Below are 19123 nucleotides of genomic sequence, written 5' to 3' on the forward strand. Positions count from 1 at the left end.
ATCTAGTCCGCGCATGCGCGCCAGTGAGCCTCCGCCTACACGGCTCTGCGGAGTTCGAGCGGATCGTCGACTGTCTGCACAGGCGCAGGAGCTCTGTGGGTTTTACAGGAAGCTACATTTTACTCAGGCTGGGGCTGGTTACTAGTTTGGCTAGTGAATGTAAACTGGATACCGTAGATGAAACGTGGCTTTAAATTAGAGCCATGACTCAACTAAAATGAGCTATGCGCGTTTTTTGACGCTGCAGGAACATTCACAACTTTGAGGGCACGCCAGCAGTCAGTTTCGCTTTTAGCTTCTCACCGCCGAGTGACGCCGAAGTAACTGTTTCTCACTCCCGGCCCAAGTAAAAAGTAGAATATTTCAAGAAAAATATACCCAGTGTCTGAGAAAAAAATCCAAATTGGCAGGGTGGCTTTTTAAAATTCGTTTTATCAGACTAAAGCTAATTCTAGATGACTCTTAAATTTGGAAAGCTACCGTAAACTTTACCACATGAGTTTGTGTGAGAAATAGAGCGTGGTTTGCCTGCAGGTTTAATTCCCCACACTGGGTGGTGCTGGATTATTAAAAATGATCACCGCCTTGCAGCTGTAGACCTTTATTAACCAGTCGAATTTCACTTCATGTCCATATATTTCCAGACTCGTGTAACAAACTGACAGTCACATCAAAGGAAAGCCAGTGTCAATGTGTCTGGTCACCATGTGCCCACCAGAAAAGCTTCAGTGCACCTCTACAATGATTCTCCTAAGTTACTGGATCCCTTAAGGATCATTCTTGAAAAAAAATCTTTCTTGGTTCTGTGAAAATGGTGCTGTAGTTGGCTGTTTAATCCAAAGTCCCAAATTCTATCATGGGTCTCAAAACTGGTTGTAGATTTGGTGATGGTGAAGCTTATTAGTTGTGGCGAATGCTGGAAATGTCAAATGTGTCTGTGGAGGTTCTCAGTCAATCCAGAAGTCTTGAATGCTGGAAATAAGTCAACTGGACTTCTCTAGCTTCTCAAAGACGTTTCGCCATTTTATTCAAGAAGCTTCTTCTTAACCGTTGGAGAGTCTTCGGTATTTAGCCCTTGACTGTCCTGTCCTGAGAGTCACTTACCTACCTTTGTGAATGGTTATTTGATTGGATTCCAGAAAGTTGATTCTCTTCACCTCGACTTTGTGTTTTCAGAGGGAGAAACGCTTTGTCACTCCTCCAAGGAATGTCTTAAGTCTCAGCTGACTGCAGATTTCCCAAACCTTTTAACATTACATTTGCATAATGACTGAAGCTAGCCCCAGTGATTAATGATGGTTGTGAGGTCAGTTTGATGATCATTCATATGCAAATGGTTATCACCACTGATCAATGGCCTTGAGTACCATTCACAGAGAGTCGGAGAAAGGGTGTAAGATCGTGAAAAATTGTACCTCTGATCTGTTCCTGTAGTCACTCCCTTTTTACATGAATGGCCTGCTTGTCTCCCCACTCAAGACCAGTGTTGCCAGTGTACATCTCAGCCTAGAAAGAGTTGCCACTGATCTATAGGTGTAAAAAGTCCTGGCCTGTTCAGGTAGCTGGTTTGTGTTGTGCCATCTGGTTGTTTGGTTCACTTCACTGTGGCTCTTCACTATGTACACTATATTACTTTGTCTGTTCTGGGGGATCCAATCCTTGACGTGAAGCAACTTTTTTGCCGTAGTACTTTTTGGGGTTTGAATGGCACAGAGACATTGTGTTTAAAGAAAATGTTTCTCATCTGTTCGGATGCTCCTGACATTGGGGATCACTAAAGGTTTTCATTTAAGCAGCAGTTGTCCTTTACTCCTGGATTGCCTGGAGCAAACGACTTCCTTACTTGGGATTTTCTTACCTAGATAGTTGAGCATGCATCTAGACATTGTTTGCTTCATTTCATTGGATAGCTTAAGCTGGGCATACACTGTGCGATTTTTTTCAGTCGCATTATTCAGCTCCTGCTCAGACTGTATGATTGAATTGCAGGGGTTAGAAGTTTGTAGGTCACGATGCATGGTCTCACACTATACGGCCCAATGCTCTGATGTGACCTGAGTGCTCACACTGTGCGTCCATTAAGTGAAGTGATAACATTAAGCTTATAACACAAAATCTGTCTTTTGATCTCCCTCTCTCTCCCTCTCTGTCTTTCACTCACACAGACACACACACACACACCACCATCAACTTTGCTAAATTGCTAATGAAAAACATTGACCAGGCAGCTGCAATTGAGCAGCAATGTCCATCCAAGTGTTTTCACAGTTGTTGTGATTGTTTTAATTTTGTGAAGCCACATCGAAAAGGCTCGGATGAGCTTGCCAAAGTTCTACAAGTTTGGCCTCCATCGCTTGTGTCCAGATCACACACTGCACTGCCATGCTACTCCGTCTTTTTCACTTCCATTTCTGTGTTTGCGCATGCTCAGTGTGAGAGGTTGCGTTGATACCCTCACGAGGGGTGATCAGGATTTAAAACAGGTTTGATTTTCTTGCGACCATACGACTGCTGATCGGGAGTTGGTCGTGAGGTGTTAATCGCTTCTCGTTACCCCATATATACCATACGATGCACAATGCACGATTAAGGTAAAACTCAGGCCGATCCCCAAAACGGTTGCACGACTGAAAAATCATCTCAAAATGGGCCAAAAAATCGCACAGTGTATGCCCAGCTATACACTATGGTCTAGAGGTCTGGTGGAAATGCAGAGTTTTGGGGCAGTAACTAAAGGCTTTAAGTCCCATGGTAGTCAGGCAAGTAGATGGAACAGACAAAAGAGAAGCTGAAGATGAGCTGAGTGTATTGGGGGGAGAGCAATTATGGAGAACATCAGACAAATATGGAAGGTCAAGGTTATAAAAGACTGAAAGTGTGAAAGAGGATCTTGTAGTTTATGCATAGGTGAACTGGACACCACTGGAGCAGTACCAGTGACAGATTAGATAAAACTGTTGCACACTGTATTGCATCAAAAAAGCAGTGTATTACCAAGACAGTATTTCCAGACAGAGTAGAGGTTAAAACCCTAAGACTCTCTACTTTTGTTTATAGAACTGAATAACCTCTTGTATGAGAGGTGAAATGTCTTCAAAAAGCTCCCCTTTTCAACCTCCCAAGACTACATTTATGTAACTTCTGGTTCTGAAAAGTGAAGCAAATGCAGTAGTCCCTTAAACCCAGCTCATTTTTTTAAATAGCCAGCAGAGGGCCTTCTCTGTTTGCAAAAGAAAAAATAAGGGGAAGAATACTTCTGGGGATAAAGAAGACTACAGGAAACCAGCTCTGGGACTTGTTACTGTGAACACCTTCCTGTTGTGTTTATGGCCTGGTTAATCGCTTGTCAATCCCAAATGTTCTGTACCAATAGAAATCATTTGAAAACTGGCTATAAGTTCTGCAAGACTGAATAATGTTAATTGTTGACAGGCCACTGTTCTCCTTAATTATGCTTTAGGGAGCTTGGCTTCTCATAACAACATTAAAGCACAAAATTCAACTGCTCAATAACTGACCTAAGAGCATGCAATCATCTGGTTACAACATAACTTTGAAAAATAATATTCTCTCATTGAGTAGCAGCAGTAAAAAAATAACCTCTTACACACTGTGTAAAGTTATCTTTTGAAAAGTTTTTGGTCTAAGACACTATGAGGGATATGAAGGGAGACCAACTTTCCAGAACTTTAATACATTCTGTTTCGCATCTATAATTGTGAGTCCTTTCACTGCATATGATCATGCTGTTATCATTATATAATTATATTTACTCTTGCGCATTGTGTTTTCCTACAAAAAGGTGATCCAGACAGGTCAGGCTTCCCAGTTTCCACCCTGCTGGGAGACCTGTTGAATAGTAGTGAATTGGGGAGGGTCTGCCATGCCAATACCATGCACCTGGTTTCATCATAGGACAAAGCACCATTTGCCTTTTAACAGCTGGGAAAGGCTGGAGAGAACAGAGAAAATGGGTGGATTGTTTTGATGTATTTCAGGCTGGAACAGGCTCCAGTGCCTGTGGAACTCCACCTGGATAAGCAGCCAAGCAAATTAATCATATTTCAACAAATTTGATGTTGTTGCTTCACCAAATGTGCAGTCTTTGATTGATCTGTTCAACATCCACTTAATTCAACAATTTGAAACCTCAGGTTTCAAATTGTTGAAACCACTCAACCTCAACCGTCACTACTGTCTGTTTTAAGACCCTTCCCTTAGGTTTGGCCCTCTCTCAGTTTAACAGTCATACCTCCATCCATGTACTCTTACATTTCCAAATCAAGAACATATTAATAAACCCAAACCTTCCAGTTTTCTCTCATGTCAGTTTTAATTTTTGGGAACAAGGCTGAACAGAAAACAAGGCAGTAGAAAATCCACAATAGAAGAAATTGCACTATGTATGGAACAGTTTGAAATGATAAGGTGGAGATGGGAAACCAACATTTTAAAGCAATTCGTTCAATGGTTGATTTTCATTAGAAAACTAAATATTTTTTATTCATGTTTAGTACAGACAGTGCATTTGCTCATTTGAGATGACTCTGTTTACAGGAAAATAGAGGCCAAACTCTTCCTCAACATGAGCACAGTGCCGAGGGTCTTATTGCTGTGGGAAACACAATGTAGCGTAGGTACCGTATTTTCACGACCATAAGGCGCACTTAAAAGTCTTAGATTTTCTTCAAAAAGTGCGGCGCGCCCTATAGCGCAGTGCGCCCTGTGTGTTGTAAGGAGGACGTAGTAGAGAACACCATGAGAACGCTAAAGGGTGAAGTGTGTGCGTTGACTTTATTGCACATACCTGTATAAAAGAACAGGTATGTGCGTTATGCAGGACATCGTTGTTTTAACAACCCTGAAAATGGCAAAGAGACACGCTTACGAAGCACAGTTTAAACTGAAGGCCATCAGCTACGCGGAGGAACATGGAAATCGAGCAGCGGCGAGAGAATTTAAGATTAATGAATCGATGGTTCGCAAGTGGAGGAAGCTGGAAAACAAGCTCCGGCAGGTCAAGAAGACGCAGCTGAGTTTCCGCGGACATAAGGCGATCATCGAGCAAAGAACGAGCGGGAGAAGCGTTTCGACGGTCACCATTCGGCTAAAAGCAGTTTCACTTTCACTTTTTATGAAACGGTGCCATTTTTCCATCCGGACCAGGACTACGGTAGCGCAGCAACTTCCAGCGGATTATAAGGAAAAGCTGGCCATCTTCCGCTCCTACTGCAGCAAACACATCGGCGACAAACACATCCAGCGATGGATGACCGATGGAGACCACAATTTAACCAAGAGTGGAAACCAGCGCCGGGCGAGTTACGCCACAATTTGCCAATGGATTGTAGATGCTTGGGCTAACATGTCTGCTGGCACTGTTGTTCGAGCTTTCGCAAAAGCCGGCATCATTTCCGAGGAGCCACACGGCACGGAAAGTGACTCTGACAGTGAAGAAAGTGAACCTGGCATGTTTGATGAAGATTTAGCGCAGCTGTTCAATTCAGACACAGAGGATGAGGACTTCGATGGGTTTGATTGATGATAAAAATGTGAGTACCAAACTTTGTTTTGCTCCTGCTTTATTTTTAAATACGCACACTTGTATGCTTGTGTGTTGTTGATGATGACGATTACTGGTAATAAAAATGTGAGTAAGGTACCGAACTCAGGTTTGCTCCCGCTTTATTTTTAAATACGCATACGGTACTTGTATGCGCCCTATGATCCAGTGCGCCTTATGTGTGTGTTAAATACAGTAATGGCACACATAACTGAGACTGCGCCTTTTAGCACAGTGCGTCTTATGGTCGTGAAAATACGGTACTCAGGACCATCAACTATGTTAGTTGATTTGTGGATGAAATCTCTTTATTTTCAGTCAGTTTGCTGTACAGAATACAACCAAAACTAAAGATAATTTACTTAGCATTAACTAATAACATTAAACTGCTGTACATGTGTATACTATAAATATGTAATATAGCACTTGAAAACAGCCTAATTTAGCTTCATCTGAAGCCCCAGAGCATAACAACAGCTGGTCAACTTTTTTGCCTGAAGCCATCAACAAACTGTTATACTCCCAACAAACAAACACTATGCTGATTGTGCTGCAAATGTATAAGGCCAGAAGTGTGAGGAAAAAGATAAAATAGTCACAATGTAAAACTCACTTGTTAACCAGGTTTACAATACACTTTACAATAAAAATATGATACAAAATCAACACACAGCACAGCTGCTGGTATACTGGCACTACTGCCACCTCTATCCATAAACTGAATGAGAACTAGGTTTACATTTGAACAATGTGGGAAAAAAATAATCAATAATTATTGTTGCATACAAAAACAAAGAAGAAAAAAACTGGTGGGACTGAAGAATAACAATGTAATACACGTAAAATAGCAATTACTGGTGTATTACTGGGTTCTCTTCACATTGAGTGAGTTTATGAGTACATCCTTTAATGGGCAAAACATCAGTTCGTCCAGCTAACTTTTTTTTAGGTCACACTGTAAACATTTCACTTAAAGGCTTTGTTAAGAAAGACTCCGTAGTCATTGCCAAGATCCCATTACTCTCAAAGGCGCCGTCTGTTGCTGTATCTGTAAAAAGAGAACACTACGTTATTCCTTTACAAATGGACTTCTGTCCATTTAACCTGGACATTTTTTGAGGCCATTTTAGCATCTTAATGAATACTATATTTATAAAATCCTCCGGAATACAACTTCAAAACAAGCATATAATGCAACAGCACTCGGTGAATGTCACAGTGAACATAAGTATTAGTATATTCATGTCTCACCAGTTATAAAAACAAGGAAGCGAGATGATATTTTCTGAACCTGCTGGCGGACCAAACATGTGAGATAATCAGGCTGATCTTTTGACATCTGGTCACAGTCATGGTAAGGCAAAACCTCCAGGATTCCAGCCTCCTGGCCCCAGTACAGAAAGTGTTTCTTTTCCTTTGACTCTGCACTCAACCTGGATTTGAGAGGAACAAATTTGATGTTCAGGAAGTTAAGACTCCAAATGAAAACAGATGTTGCAAATGGCTGAGGAAAAAAAAAATACAAATGAGCAAATTCTGTCTGATGAAATATGGTCTCAGTTTCCTTGTATTTAAAAATAAATAAATAAATAAATTGAAAAGCACAGTTTCATTCTGCATCCCAACCAAATATGTTGTTGGCCCTTTGCATGCCATCAAAACAACTGGCATGGCTCACGACTGTAGCGCTCTGTGGAATATAGTAAGCTCAGTAACTCATAAACTTGAACTGTTACTGGCTGTGGCAAACTAGTGCATCTAAGTCCACCAAAGATGGTCCCAAGCCTGGGTGCAAAAAAAGGAGGGTAGTCGCCTGCTGAAGCGACCACAACCAGGCGACTGGAGAAATGAGGCATGAAACCATATGGATCCAAACCGATCAATGTCACACGTTGAAGCTACTGCATCCAGGGGAGCCGATGCACCAGCATTGGGGACCCAGGATGCTGGCGAGAAATGGACTACTGGCCAAGGTAACATTAGAATTTCACAGATCAAGTGACAATCAACACCAGCGTATTGAACATCTAGATGAGACAAAACATTGACCAGACAGAGATCATCGAGGCTAATGGGAACCACAAAGAGGCCGCTAGGAAGGCTCAAACCACCAAATACTGCAGAGAGTAAGGCAAGTCCTGAGGAGTCAGCTGAATGGGATGAACAAGAGCCAGGCAATTAACACCTATGCCCTGCCGGTGATCAAATACCCTGCGGGGATAATAAGCTGGCAAAAGGAGGCAATAGAAGTCACTGGAATCAATACAAGAAAGCTCCTTACCATGAATTGAGAGTTGCACAATGAGACTATACACTAAGTGAAAGGAAGGAGGCCAAGGGCTAGAGAGTGTCAGAACCACTGTCCAGGATGAGACGACAAACATCCATGAGTACATCAGGAAGATAGCCACAAGTAATCGTGTGCTTGTTGAATACCTCAGGCAGCACAAACCTGAGAAAGAAGAGGAGCCAGGAGAAGAACCATAATGGAAGGACAGGCCCCTGCATGTATGTATTAACAGCAGATAGAAGTAACAGCACAGAGTAACTAATCGTGGCAGCACTGGAACAAGCTCATAGAGATCCATAGAGGTTGGTGTCTACCACACCAGGTAAAACCCCATGTGCAAGCTGTATAAAGACTCCCTTCAGAAAATCCAGCACATAACAGCAAGGTGCAAGATGCTAGCAGGTAGGGCATACATGGGACCAAGTGGTCGGCATAGTATACAGGAATATCTGTGCCAAGTATCAAAAAGGTCAAAGTGGAACATGCCCCCTAGGGTGGTTGAGATTGACCTAGTTAAGAGCCTGTTTGACTTCCAGTCTTTTTTAAGTTGCATTGTGTTGAGTTTGTGAAACATATTTACTGCACAGTTTAAAGCAGTTCTTAATTTTCCTGAATATTGAGGGGTTTTTTTTGGTGGTTACACCTTAATGTTGTACCAAAAAGTTGATTCTGTTTATCTGGACACAGTGTTTTTATTTATCCAAGTGACTTCTTCTGTCTCAGGTGATTGCAGGTTTTCCCAACCTTATGAACAGTACTTTGCATAATGACTGAAACTAGCCCACTGACTGAAAAATGGGTTGTGAGGTCAGTTTATTGATCATTTTGCCCTGCTGGATGATCAAAGCCCATTGACCAATGATCAAAGACCATTGTAGTAGACCTCCTGCTATTTTAGTTGCGGACCCCTGATGTAGAAGGTGAACACAACAGTGGTCCCAGTAATAATTCGAGAACTCAGTGCATTGACCCCCAAGCTGGGGAAGTTGCTCCAGCAGATTCCAGGAACAACACCCAGGATCTCTGTCCAGAAGAGTACAGTCCTAGGAATAGCAAAGATACTGTGCAGAACCCTCAAGCACCCAGGTCTCTGGTAGAGTCCGTAATTCTATTAGTTCACTGGTTTGTGTTATATTACTAGTACTACTTCTATGTGCCCATTTTTGTTTGTTCTCATGTTTCTTCATTAATTTCATGTTTTATGCCATTTTGTGGTGCATTATTGCATTTTATCTTTTTTTAGAAGGACTATATAAATAAATAATATCTTAAATTTTAAACAAAGAGTGAAAAAGAAAGAAATTCATCTTGTGCAACTGAGATATACCAAACTGGAAAGTTTTATTTAGTTATTCTTTGTGGGCTGGTCCTTACCTTGCATTTTCCTTTAATCGACGGCTGTCTCTGTAATGCAACATCCATTTCCATTTTCCCATTTTGCTTAGCTCTAGCAAGATTTCAGACACCTTTTTCATGTTACCTACAAATTCATTCAAGGTTCAAGCAATTAGTTAAATTAATAATAATGAAAATACTCCAAACACAGAAAACTAGTGCCCAATAAAAGTGCACATACAAAGGCTGAGAGCATCCAGCGCTGTTCTGTCAAACATTATAAAACCACCCTGCATGAAGAGTTCCTGATGTGTGAGATTCAAAACATCATCTGGTTCATCAATTCCAGCAAACTGCACATGCCGTGACTTCTTCAGCTCAAGCAAGTGTGGGACCTGAAAAGCAGAAAGTTGAGTCTTTAATAACTTTTATTTAAGTTTTGTTGTGATTTTTTACACCAATAGAACCATTACCTCACAAATATGCTCAGCAATGTCTTCATTCTTGAGGATGATGATCAAAGATGAAGAACAATCATCACCAGGGAAGAATTCAGATGGCTGTACAGGAGTGTGGCCCTCTGCCTCTAACTGTGCCTATTGAAATAAAATTATTACTCAGTGAGAAGTTATAAAATATATGGCAAGTTTATATTTTATATGTACAAGGGTTATGAAAAACAGCTTAGATCCTTTACTGTCACACCTCAATAATGGCTACTATAAGCACAAGCTTGTGAGAAATAAACAACAATTCATTTTAAGTTGTATAGATATTTTGTTACATTTGAATCTGACCCTTACCTTATGCACTAGAACCACCAGAGGGTTCATTTTGAACCATTTGGCATTTTAAAATCATGTAACTCAGTTACAAACCCCACAATCTCTTATTTCATTACTTTTTCTAAATTGACTTATTCCTCATATAATAAATTTGGGGATTTAAAGAAAAAAAATTACCACCATTCATACCTGGAACCATCAATAGTTATTTACCCAATCAACACAATGTTGATGTTCAAAGAAAACAATGTAATATGCTGCAGTCAACAATCACTGTATGGAGGGTACATACTTTTTGATATGAAGGCATGCGTTTCATAAATCAGAGACAGCTACATGAGATGGCTAGATGAGTACTATATGAGTACTATGGGGAGTACTATGGGGACTATAGTTAGATTAAAGACAAGGTAGGGTAAAACAGTGATGAGATATTAGGCAGAGTGGAGCAGAGTGCATGCATAATGAATGTTTGAGAGGCCAGCAGTTTGATGTTGGTGCAATGGGGAAAACCTTAGCTGAACTGAGTCCAGAGTCTGTGAAAACAAATCCTAGCAAATAAAGAGCAAAATCCAAATTGGATGGGTTTCAGTCCAGAATAGGTAAGGGGCTGTATACTGGGGTGGATCAGTGTAGATGCTGAATGAGAGAGAGGAAGATACGGTGAAGAGAAGATATCTGCCTCCGGTCACTATGTTTATTCCCTGATAGGTTGGTGAGTGGTTACAGCTGTTGCTAGGCTAAATTTCTTGCAAAAGACATACAGTGCTACACCAGAAACTCTCAAACTCTTGTGACTGATTTGGCTGTTAGCAGAATGCCAAAGTTGCCTGAAGTCTTCACGGAAGATGTTGACTTGTCAGCAAACATTTGCTAACTAACCACTGAGAAGTACTAAAACTTGAAAAAGTCTGACACAAACAGGAAACCTTAATGCTAAAACCCAAGACATTTCAAAAGGCCCAACTTTTACTTTGAAGGCAACCTGTTTCTGTTGTCTGTTTGCTTCACACTTCACAGTTTCACAACCGTTTAGCAAGTTCCACACATACCACAGGCAACCTGCTACACCAGAAGCATTTGCAAGTGGTTTTGGTTCAGATGTCTTGATGCATGCTCAATCATCCAGGTAAGTAAATCCCACTGGGGTTTAGCAATCAATTTCAGAGCAACAGCCAGCAACCACTTAAAACCAGTCAGGGAATAGTCACCCCCCCGTGACAGGGCTTTATAAGTCATCCCCCAAGTGGTCTGTAAGCCTCTGTGACCGACGTCTTAATGGGTTCTAAAATATGTTTGACCATTATAATCTGTAATGAATGACTCCAAATTATTTCCAATACTAATAAAATATATTTACAAAAAAAGTTCTGTAAGAGAGGATTTCTTTGCCATTGCTGCTACTGTTCCAAGCCAGGTTCAAAACAATCCTTTTGGTGGTTCTGTTTAGTTTAAATGGGTTAGGGTGGTATTCAGCCATAGTCTGAAGGAAATATGTGAAAAACACTGAACATACTAATGGAAATCATATAAACTGATTATACTGAGGGAGTAGGCCCAGTACTTTACACCAACATCTGTCTTGACTATTGTATTCAATATCTATTTCTGACCAATGACTAACTTTTTTCTTGTACCTTTCATATACAAGCATCTTGTGTAATTGAATTTGATCAGACATGTCTGAGATATAGCTTATAAACATTATATGGCTGAGAACACTATTTTAAAAAAAGTGTTTTACCTTGGTTTGTTCAAAGAAGACATCTTCTGACGTTGCTAGCATGTAGAACCTATACTTTGTTCTACAGGACTTCTTCACAACTGAATTTAGATTAGTCCGGAACGTTTTATCCATTTCTTTCTTCATTTGTTCACAGAAGTCAAAATGGTTACTTGGTTCAGTCTTAGTGCAACTCCTTCGGAAGTGTTTGGCTTTAGCTGAGACTTTTTTGAAAGCACAAACATCTTGCATTTTTGCTTCATACAGTCTGGCACATTCCACAGTCACATCAGAAACCCAGTCATGTTCCACAGTGTTATCTTTGCCTTCAGAAAGTTCTCCAGGACAAATCATCTTTTCTTCATTTTTGTCAGTTGCATCCTTCCTGTTGGACAGGTCTACCTTAATTTTTTGTCCAATAAGAGAGGTTCCCAAGTGATCCAGTGAATCCTCTTGCTCGTCTAGATTAGAGAAGTTGATAGTCAAAGGACTAGTGCAAGACAGCCTTATTTTGTCATGACTGTCTTCTTGGTGGGTGGGTCTCCTCTCACTCTTTTTCAAAGCCTGTTTCATTTGCTCTGAGAAAATGAGGGATTCTTGTTCAACTGACGCCTGAGTGAGATCATCTTGAATGCACCTCCGAGAAACTTGTTCCAGAAACGAATAAGATCTCTTCTGACTATTGTTATAGACTGTGCATACAAGTGAGCTTTGAGGCCCCAAGACCAGACTTTTATCTATGTTGTCGCTATTTATTTGATCTATAAATGAAGCTGCTGCACTGGAGGGGTCTTTGAGATCCATCTCAATATTTTTTCTAACAGTTTGCTCAACTTTCTGAGCTAAACCATTTGTTAAGAAACCTTGAATTTCATCAACACGTTTTGAGGAACTTTTTGCAGATTCAAAAGACTCCATAGGTGGTGGCAATGACAGATTCATGTCGAATTTTGAAATATCCTTTCTCTGGTACTGATATGAGGGAAATGAATTTGATCTACTATTACCAACAACTGGAAGCCAAGTAGTTTTGAAGGAAAGTTGACTGGCATCCTGGTTATCATTTAGTCTTTCAGAACATCCTTTAGATTTTGCATTTGTCCTCTTTTCTGAGAGCACAGATGTTGGCTTGCTATATTCCAGTCTAGGGGTTTTAGGTGGGTTGTTTTTGAGAGAATTTTCAATTTGTGTATCTACTAAGAAGTAATCTGCTTGACATTCATCATTCTTCGATGGTTTGACAGCCAAGACAGGACAATGATTGTATGCACGGGATTCCTGATTTACATTCGACTGCAGTGTTGGTTTAGGTCTCTCTTGGTCTAAACTTGGTTTAATGACTTGGAACAACTCGGATGGACAATTTCTGGGGAACTGGCCATCCTGCCCTATCAAGGTTTCTTGTATACCGACTCTTTCAAAATATTCCTGAGGAACCGAGTCAGTTTTCTTTATATTCAACTTGACACCAAGCACTTCTTCCAATTTACTTTTAAAAGGTGATACAAGTAAGTTATCTGATGATTCTATGTGCAGATCCTGTGAGGTAGAAGATGACACAAGAGCTGACTTTTCATTGCCTATTTTCTTATCCTTAAAGTCAACTGTAGGTTGGTCAAAGGCTAAAGAACTTGGGGTACATTTGCTACTAGGTTCAGGGGATTGAGCAACAGACTCTTTCATTTTAGGTGTTTCGATCTGACAGGACTTGTCAATGTGGTTTGATTTGGACAGGAACTTGTCTATACTTTGTAGAACTCTTAGAGTCCTTGCTTCAAGATCAGGATGGAGAATCTGGTGAAGGCTGGAATCAGTCTTAACAATGGAACTGTGACAAAGTTTTTCCTCACAAGGCAGCTCACCATTTACAGGTGCTGAGCTTGTGTTGAGGCATTCACGATTCAAGCTTTTGCCAGTTATACTACTACTTAATGCAGAATTGCTTTTGCCTGGGCTAGAACAAGATGGGTACCCATATGGTTTTTCATCTATAGTTGGAGTAGGGCATCGGTCATCTGACTCCATACCAAAGTCTACTGGCCCGTAACTTTCATTTATATCAAGAAGTAACATTTTGCAAGGTTCTTCTTTTTGACTACATGCTTGAGATGTACTACATATCTCACTGGTCAGTGCAGCTTTAGAGTAGCTAGAGTCACTGATGAATGGAATTTCTTCCTGGCCTTGTACCACTTCTCCAGACTTGCCTTGGGGGTGTGAGCCATGTAGATGTACACTAATCTTTTCTGAGGAATCTATTCCAATAAGAGGAATTTCAACACCACTGCAATTTTTATCCAATCTCTCATTTGTTTTGCACTCTGCTCTGAGATCCATTTCTTTAGTGAATGTAACTTGTGCCTCAAATATTTTTGGAACTTCAGACAGAAGTGACTGAGGCTGGCATTGAAATTGTTCTTTGCCAGTTGCATTATCAACTTTCGCCAGTACTGCATCCTTTCCTGAGGCATCCATTCCAATACAAGGAATTTCATCCTCAGTGCAACGTTTGTCCAGTCTATCATTTTTTTTGTCTCTTCCAACATCTGTTTTTTCTGCAAATGCCATGTTTGCCTCACACATTTTTGGAATCTTCCACCGGAGTTGGCGTTGAAATGTTGCTGTGTTATCCTTTACCTGTACTATAAGTTCTTCTGATCTATCTAGTCCAATAAAAGGAATTTCAACCCCAGTGCAACTTTTGGTCAATCCCTCATTTGTTCTGAGGTCTGTTTCCTTAGTAGATGCCACTTGTGCCTCACATATTTTTCGAACCTCACAAGGAGGTGAATGAACCTCGTGTTGAAATTGTTGTTTGAGATCCTTAACTTCCTCTGTTGACACAGTTTCCTGATCTTCATGATCATTGTTACTTTGACCAAATGTGTTTTTGTGAATTGCACTGTCATCCTTTACTTGTACTGTTACCCTTTCTGAAGGGTCTCTTCCAGTAAAAGGAATATCAATAGCAATGGAACTTTTGTCTAGTTCCTTATTTGTTTCATTAGTCCTAAAATCTGCTTCTTCAGTAAATGCCACTTGTGCCTCACATAATTTTGGAGACTCACATTTGGGTAAATGAGGCTGGTGCTGAAACTGCTCTTTGTCATTCTTTACTACGTCCTCTGTTGACATCGTTTCCTGGTCTTCACAATCCCTGTTACTTTGACCAAATGTTATTTTGCTTATTGCACTGTCATCATTAACCTGTACTCCAACCTTTTCTGACGCATGTATTCCAATAAAATAATTTTTAATTCCAGTGCAACCTTTACCCAATCCCTCATTTTCTTTGTTTGTTATGAATTCTTCTTCTCTGAGGCTTTCTTCCTTAGTAAATGCCACTTCTGTCTCACATCGTTTTGGAAACTTACACTGGGGTGAATGAGGCTGGGGTTCAAATGTTTTTTGTAAGTTGTCATCCACTGGCCCTACCTTTTCTAAATGATCTATTTCAGTAAAAGGACTTTCATCTGAGATGCAGCTTTTGTTCCATCCCTCATTTGTTTCATCTGTCCTGAAATCTGTTTCTTCAGTAAATGCCACTTTTACCTCACTTGCGTTTGGAACCTCACACAGAGGTGAATGAACCTGGTGTTGAAATTGCTCTTCCTCATCCTTTACCTCTTCCTCTGTTGACTTAGTTTTCTGATCTTCATGATCATTGTTACTTTGACCAAATGTGTTTTTGTGACTTGCACTGTCATCCTTTACCAGTACTATAACCTTTTCTGAAGGGTTCATTCCAGTAAAAGGACTTTCAAATGCAATGCAACCTTTGTTCAGACCCTCATTTGTTTTATTAGTCCTGAAATCTGCTTCTTCAGTAAATGCCACTTGTCCATCAGATGCTTTTGGAGCCTCACACAGCGGTGAATGAACCTGGCACTGAAATTGCTCTTTGTCATCCTTTACCTCTTCCTCTGTTGACTTAATTTTCTGATCTTCTTGATCATTATTACTTTGAACATTGTTGCAGTCTGTTATTTCTTTGTTTTGGCTCTCCATTTCAAAACTGTCTTTTACCAGAGGCATAGGCGAGCTTCCATCAGATACAAGTAATACTGCTGATTGAAATGCCTCATCTCTCAAATAATTTTTTTGGGGGGAGATTTTCTTAGTTGCAGGCTTCCTGTATTTGGATTTAATTCCCAAAGGAGTGTGAGAATTATTTTCTGAAATGAAATAGCCATCTGCCAGTGCAATACCATCTGCACAAAGCATCGGAGGTAAGCCATGGCAGACATTGTTGGTGTTGCTTACTACTGGTGGTTGCTCGTTCATTTCTGCTTGATGATTACTGCGTGTAATGTAGTTGTTGTTTACCAAGTCTGGACCATTACACATTACAGGTAATGGCTGATCAGTCAAATCCTTTCCAGCAGACATGCAGTTTTCTTTCTCATATAGTCCATTTTCTTTAGAGTGACCATATTCTTTCATCACTTTAGCCTTATGCTTTAGGTCACAGGCCAGAAACCCTTTAAAATGTCCGCGATGTTCTTGTGAGACTCCTTTATGCTCCTCCTTTGATAATAGCTTCTCACTTTCTACACAATTTCCATTGCAGGCAATAATATCTGATTTCTTTCCAGAATCATCACCTGCATGACTAACCTTTTGAGATGGCTCTGCATTACCTTCTTGGCTTGGGTGTTCCTTCCTTTCACACATTGCCAGTTTTTTCAATTTGTTTTTTTCATGCTCATCTGTCTGAACCACACCTTCTACTTCCATATTGAGGTCTCCTTTTTCAGGTTTCACAAATGAAAAGGAATCCATTGCACCTTGTTTCACCAAGTCCATCTCTTTAGCTCCTAGATTTTTAGTGCTCTCTTGCATATTTTTCCCCTCTTCACCGCATCCAAGTAACACTTGACCAATTCCAAATTGTGCCACAGCAGTGGTGACCTTGACAGATGCACTTTGTGCCACTTTTTGAAGAGGAATGGCTATTCCATCACCTCTAATAGATGGAAAATCAATCTTCTCCAGGCAGATAGTTTTACTGTGAGGACTGGTCTGCTTAGCTTCATGAGGCTTTATGAAATTTTTCACGTCAGTCACAATCGTTTTGGAATGAACCATGTTTTCAGAAGGCTGAAAAAGAAAGAGTTAACAGAAAATATAAACAAATCACACTAAAATATCAATTTAATTCATGCAATATGTTAATTGAACATTTCAGACTGAGTGGTTTGTATTTAATGTCAAAACATTATACAAAACAGCAGATAGGGCTGGGCCATATTATACCGTTCACGGTAATACCAGTATAATGTTAGGCAACGATAGGAAAATGAAATATCGCGATAGAATATGAGTACAACGCGCATAGGCAGTGCCTTTGTTTTCATACGCACATGGCTGATTGTTGAGTGAAACAGATGAACCAGAATTGGTTTGTAAAAATGGTGCAACTTCAGCGATGTGGAACTGGTTTGATGTTTGTCCGTCAGATACACGACAAAGCACATTTTTTTGCAGAACATGCAAGCGGCCGTCGTTATTGTCGTATTTGTCGGACTAAGATGCTCTTAAATCTGGGAGTAATCTGGGTCCTAAACTCCGTATGCTTCAGGTCAAACGAACACTGCAGCATCACTGAGAGTTAAAAACTGTCTAAATTCTTTCATCTTTAATAAAACGATCAGCATTGCTGCTATACCAGGTGTAACTATGAAGTTTAACTTCCAGGCATCCATGAAAACAAAATTTATTACATTTAACCAGAGGCGGAGCCAGACATTTGAAACACCTGGGGCTTAGCCCAAAAGGGTAGTATGCATGTGGGATTTTTTTTACTTTTTTTGGGCGGGGGGGGGGGGGGGGGGGGGGTAGAAATGACTGAAAGATTAATAGGCTCTGTTTTGAGTTTTGTTCAAAGAAAGAATGACTTCTTATATGGAAAAATATATATCACATGTGCAGGACACCTTAAACTAGTTTTTTTAATTAAGCAGCAAGGCAGAACAAGGTCAGGGCTGTATCAAGACACGAGGACTAAACCCCAATTCAACCAGACCCAGAACTGATCCAGAATTAAAACAGGACTACAACAGTTCAAAATCAGGACTACTTGGGATTTAACCAAGACAGAACCACAATCAGAACTAGATGAAAGTAGCACTAAAAATCATCATATACAGTGGGGCAAAAAAGTATTTAGTCAGCCACCGATTGTGCAAGTTCCCCCACTTAAAATGATGACAGAGGTCAGTAATTTGCACCAGAGGTACACTTCAACTGTGAGAGACAGAATATGAAAAAAAAATCCATGAATTCACATGGTAGGATTTGTAAAGAATTTATTCGTAAATCAGGGTGGAAAATAAGTATTTGGTCACCTCAAACAAGGAAAATCTCTGGCTCTCACAGACCTGTAACGTCTTCTGTAAGAAGCTTTTCTGTCCCCCACTCGTTACCTGTATGAATGGCACCTGTTTGAACTCATCATCTGTATAAAAGACACCTGTCCACAGCCTCAAACAGTCAGACTCCAAACTCCGCCATGGCCAAGACCAAAGAGCTTTCGAAGGACACCAGGAAAAGTATTGTAGACCTGCACCAGACTGGGAAGAGTGAATCTACAATAGGCAAGCAGCTTGGTGTGAAAAAAATCAACTGTGGGAGCAATCATCAGAAAATGGAAGACATACAAGACCACTGATAATCTCCCTCGATCTGGGGCTCCACGCAAGATCTCATCCCGTGGGGTCAAAATGATCATGAGAACGGTGAGCAAAGATCCCAGAACCACACGGGGGGACCTGGTGAATGACCTGCAGAGAGCTAGGACCAAAGTAACAAAGGTCACCATCAGTAACACACTACAACGGCAGGGAATCAAATCCCGCAGTGCCAGACGTGTTCCGCTGCTGAAGCCAGTGCATGTCCAGGCCCGTCTGAAGTTTGCCAGAGAGCACATGGATGATACAGCAGAGGATTGGGAGAATGTCATGTGGTCAGATGAAACCAAAGTAGAACTTTTTGGTATAAACTCAACTCGTCGTGTTTGGAGGAAGAAGAATACTGAGTTGCATCCCAAGAACACCATACCTACTGTGAAGCATGGGGGTGGAAACATCATGCTATGGGGCTGTTTTTCTGCCAAGGGGACAGGACGACTGATCCGTGTTAAGGACAGAATGAATGGGGCCATGTATCGTGAGATTTTGAGCCAAAACCTCCTTCCATCAGTGAGAACTTTGAAGATGAAACGAGGCTGGGTCTTCCAACATGACAATGATCCAAAACACACCGCCCGGGCAACAAAGGAGTGGCTCTGTAAGAAGCATTTGAAAGTCCTGGAGTGGCCTAGCCAGTCTCCAGACCTCAACCCCATAGAAAATCTGTGGCGGGAGTTGAAAGTCCGTGTTGCTCGGCGACAGCCCCAAAACATCACTGCTCTCGAGAAGATCTGCATG

General features: G+C 40.8%; 1 protein-coding gene across 3 annotated transcripts in view; it reads right to left on the reverse strand.

Annotated features, from left to right (window-relative positions):
* Positions 1–4314: 4314 nt before the first annotated feature.
* Positions 4315–19123, reverse strand: part of tasor2 (transcription activation suppressor family member 2) — a 32770-nt gene continuing 17961 nt past the window's right edge. For all 3 annotated transcript variants that reach the window (XM_085282618.1, XM_085282619.1, XM_085282620.1), the window contains exons 17-22: positions 11718–16796; positions 9662–9784; positions 9430–9583; positions 9228–9333; positions 6815–6996; positions 4315–6611 (exon numbers count right to left, since the gene is read on the reverse strand). In XM_085282618.1, the coding sequence (XP_085138744.1) occupies positions 6514–6611; positions 6815–6996; positions 9228–9333; positions 9430–9583; positions 9662–9784; positions 11718–16796 (5742 nt within the window). In that variant the 3' untranslated portion in view covers positions 4315–6513. The remainder of the gene's footprint in view (positions 6612–6814; positions 6997–9227; positions 9334–9429; positions 9584–9661; positions 9785–11717; positions 16797–19123) is intronic.

This window comes from Mchenga conophoros, linkage group LG7 (assembly GCF_057382185.1).
Source record: "Mchenga conophoros isolate Kocher_MC1m ecotype Shallow Benthic linkage group LG7, M_conophoros_male_GT1.1, whole genome shotgun sequence".
Lineage (NCBI taxonomy): Eukaryota > Metazoa > Chordata > Actinopteri > Cichliformes > Cichlidae > Mchenga > Mchenga conophoros.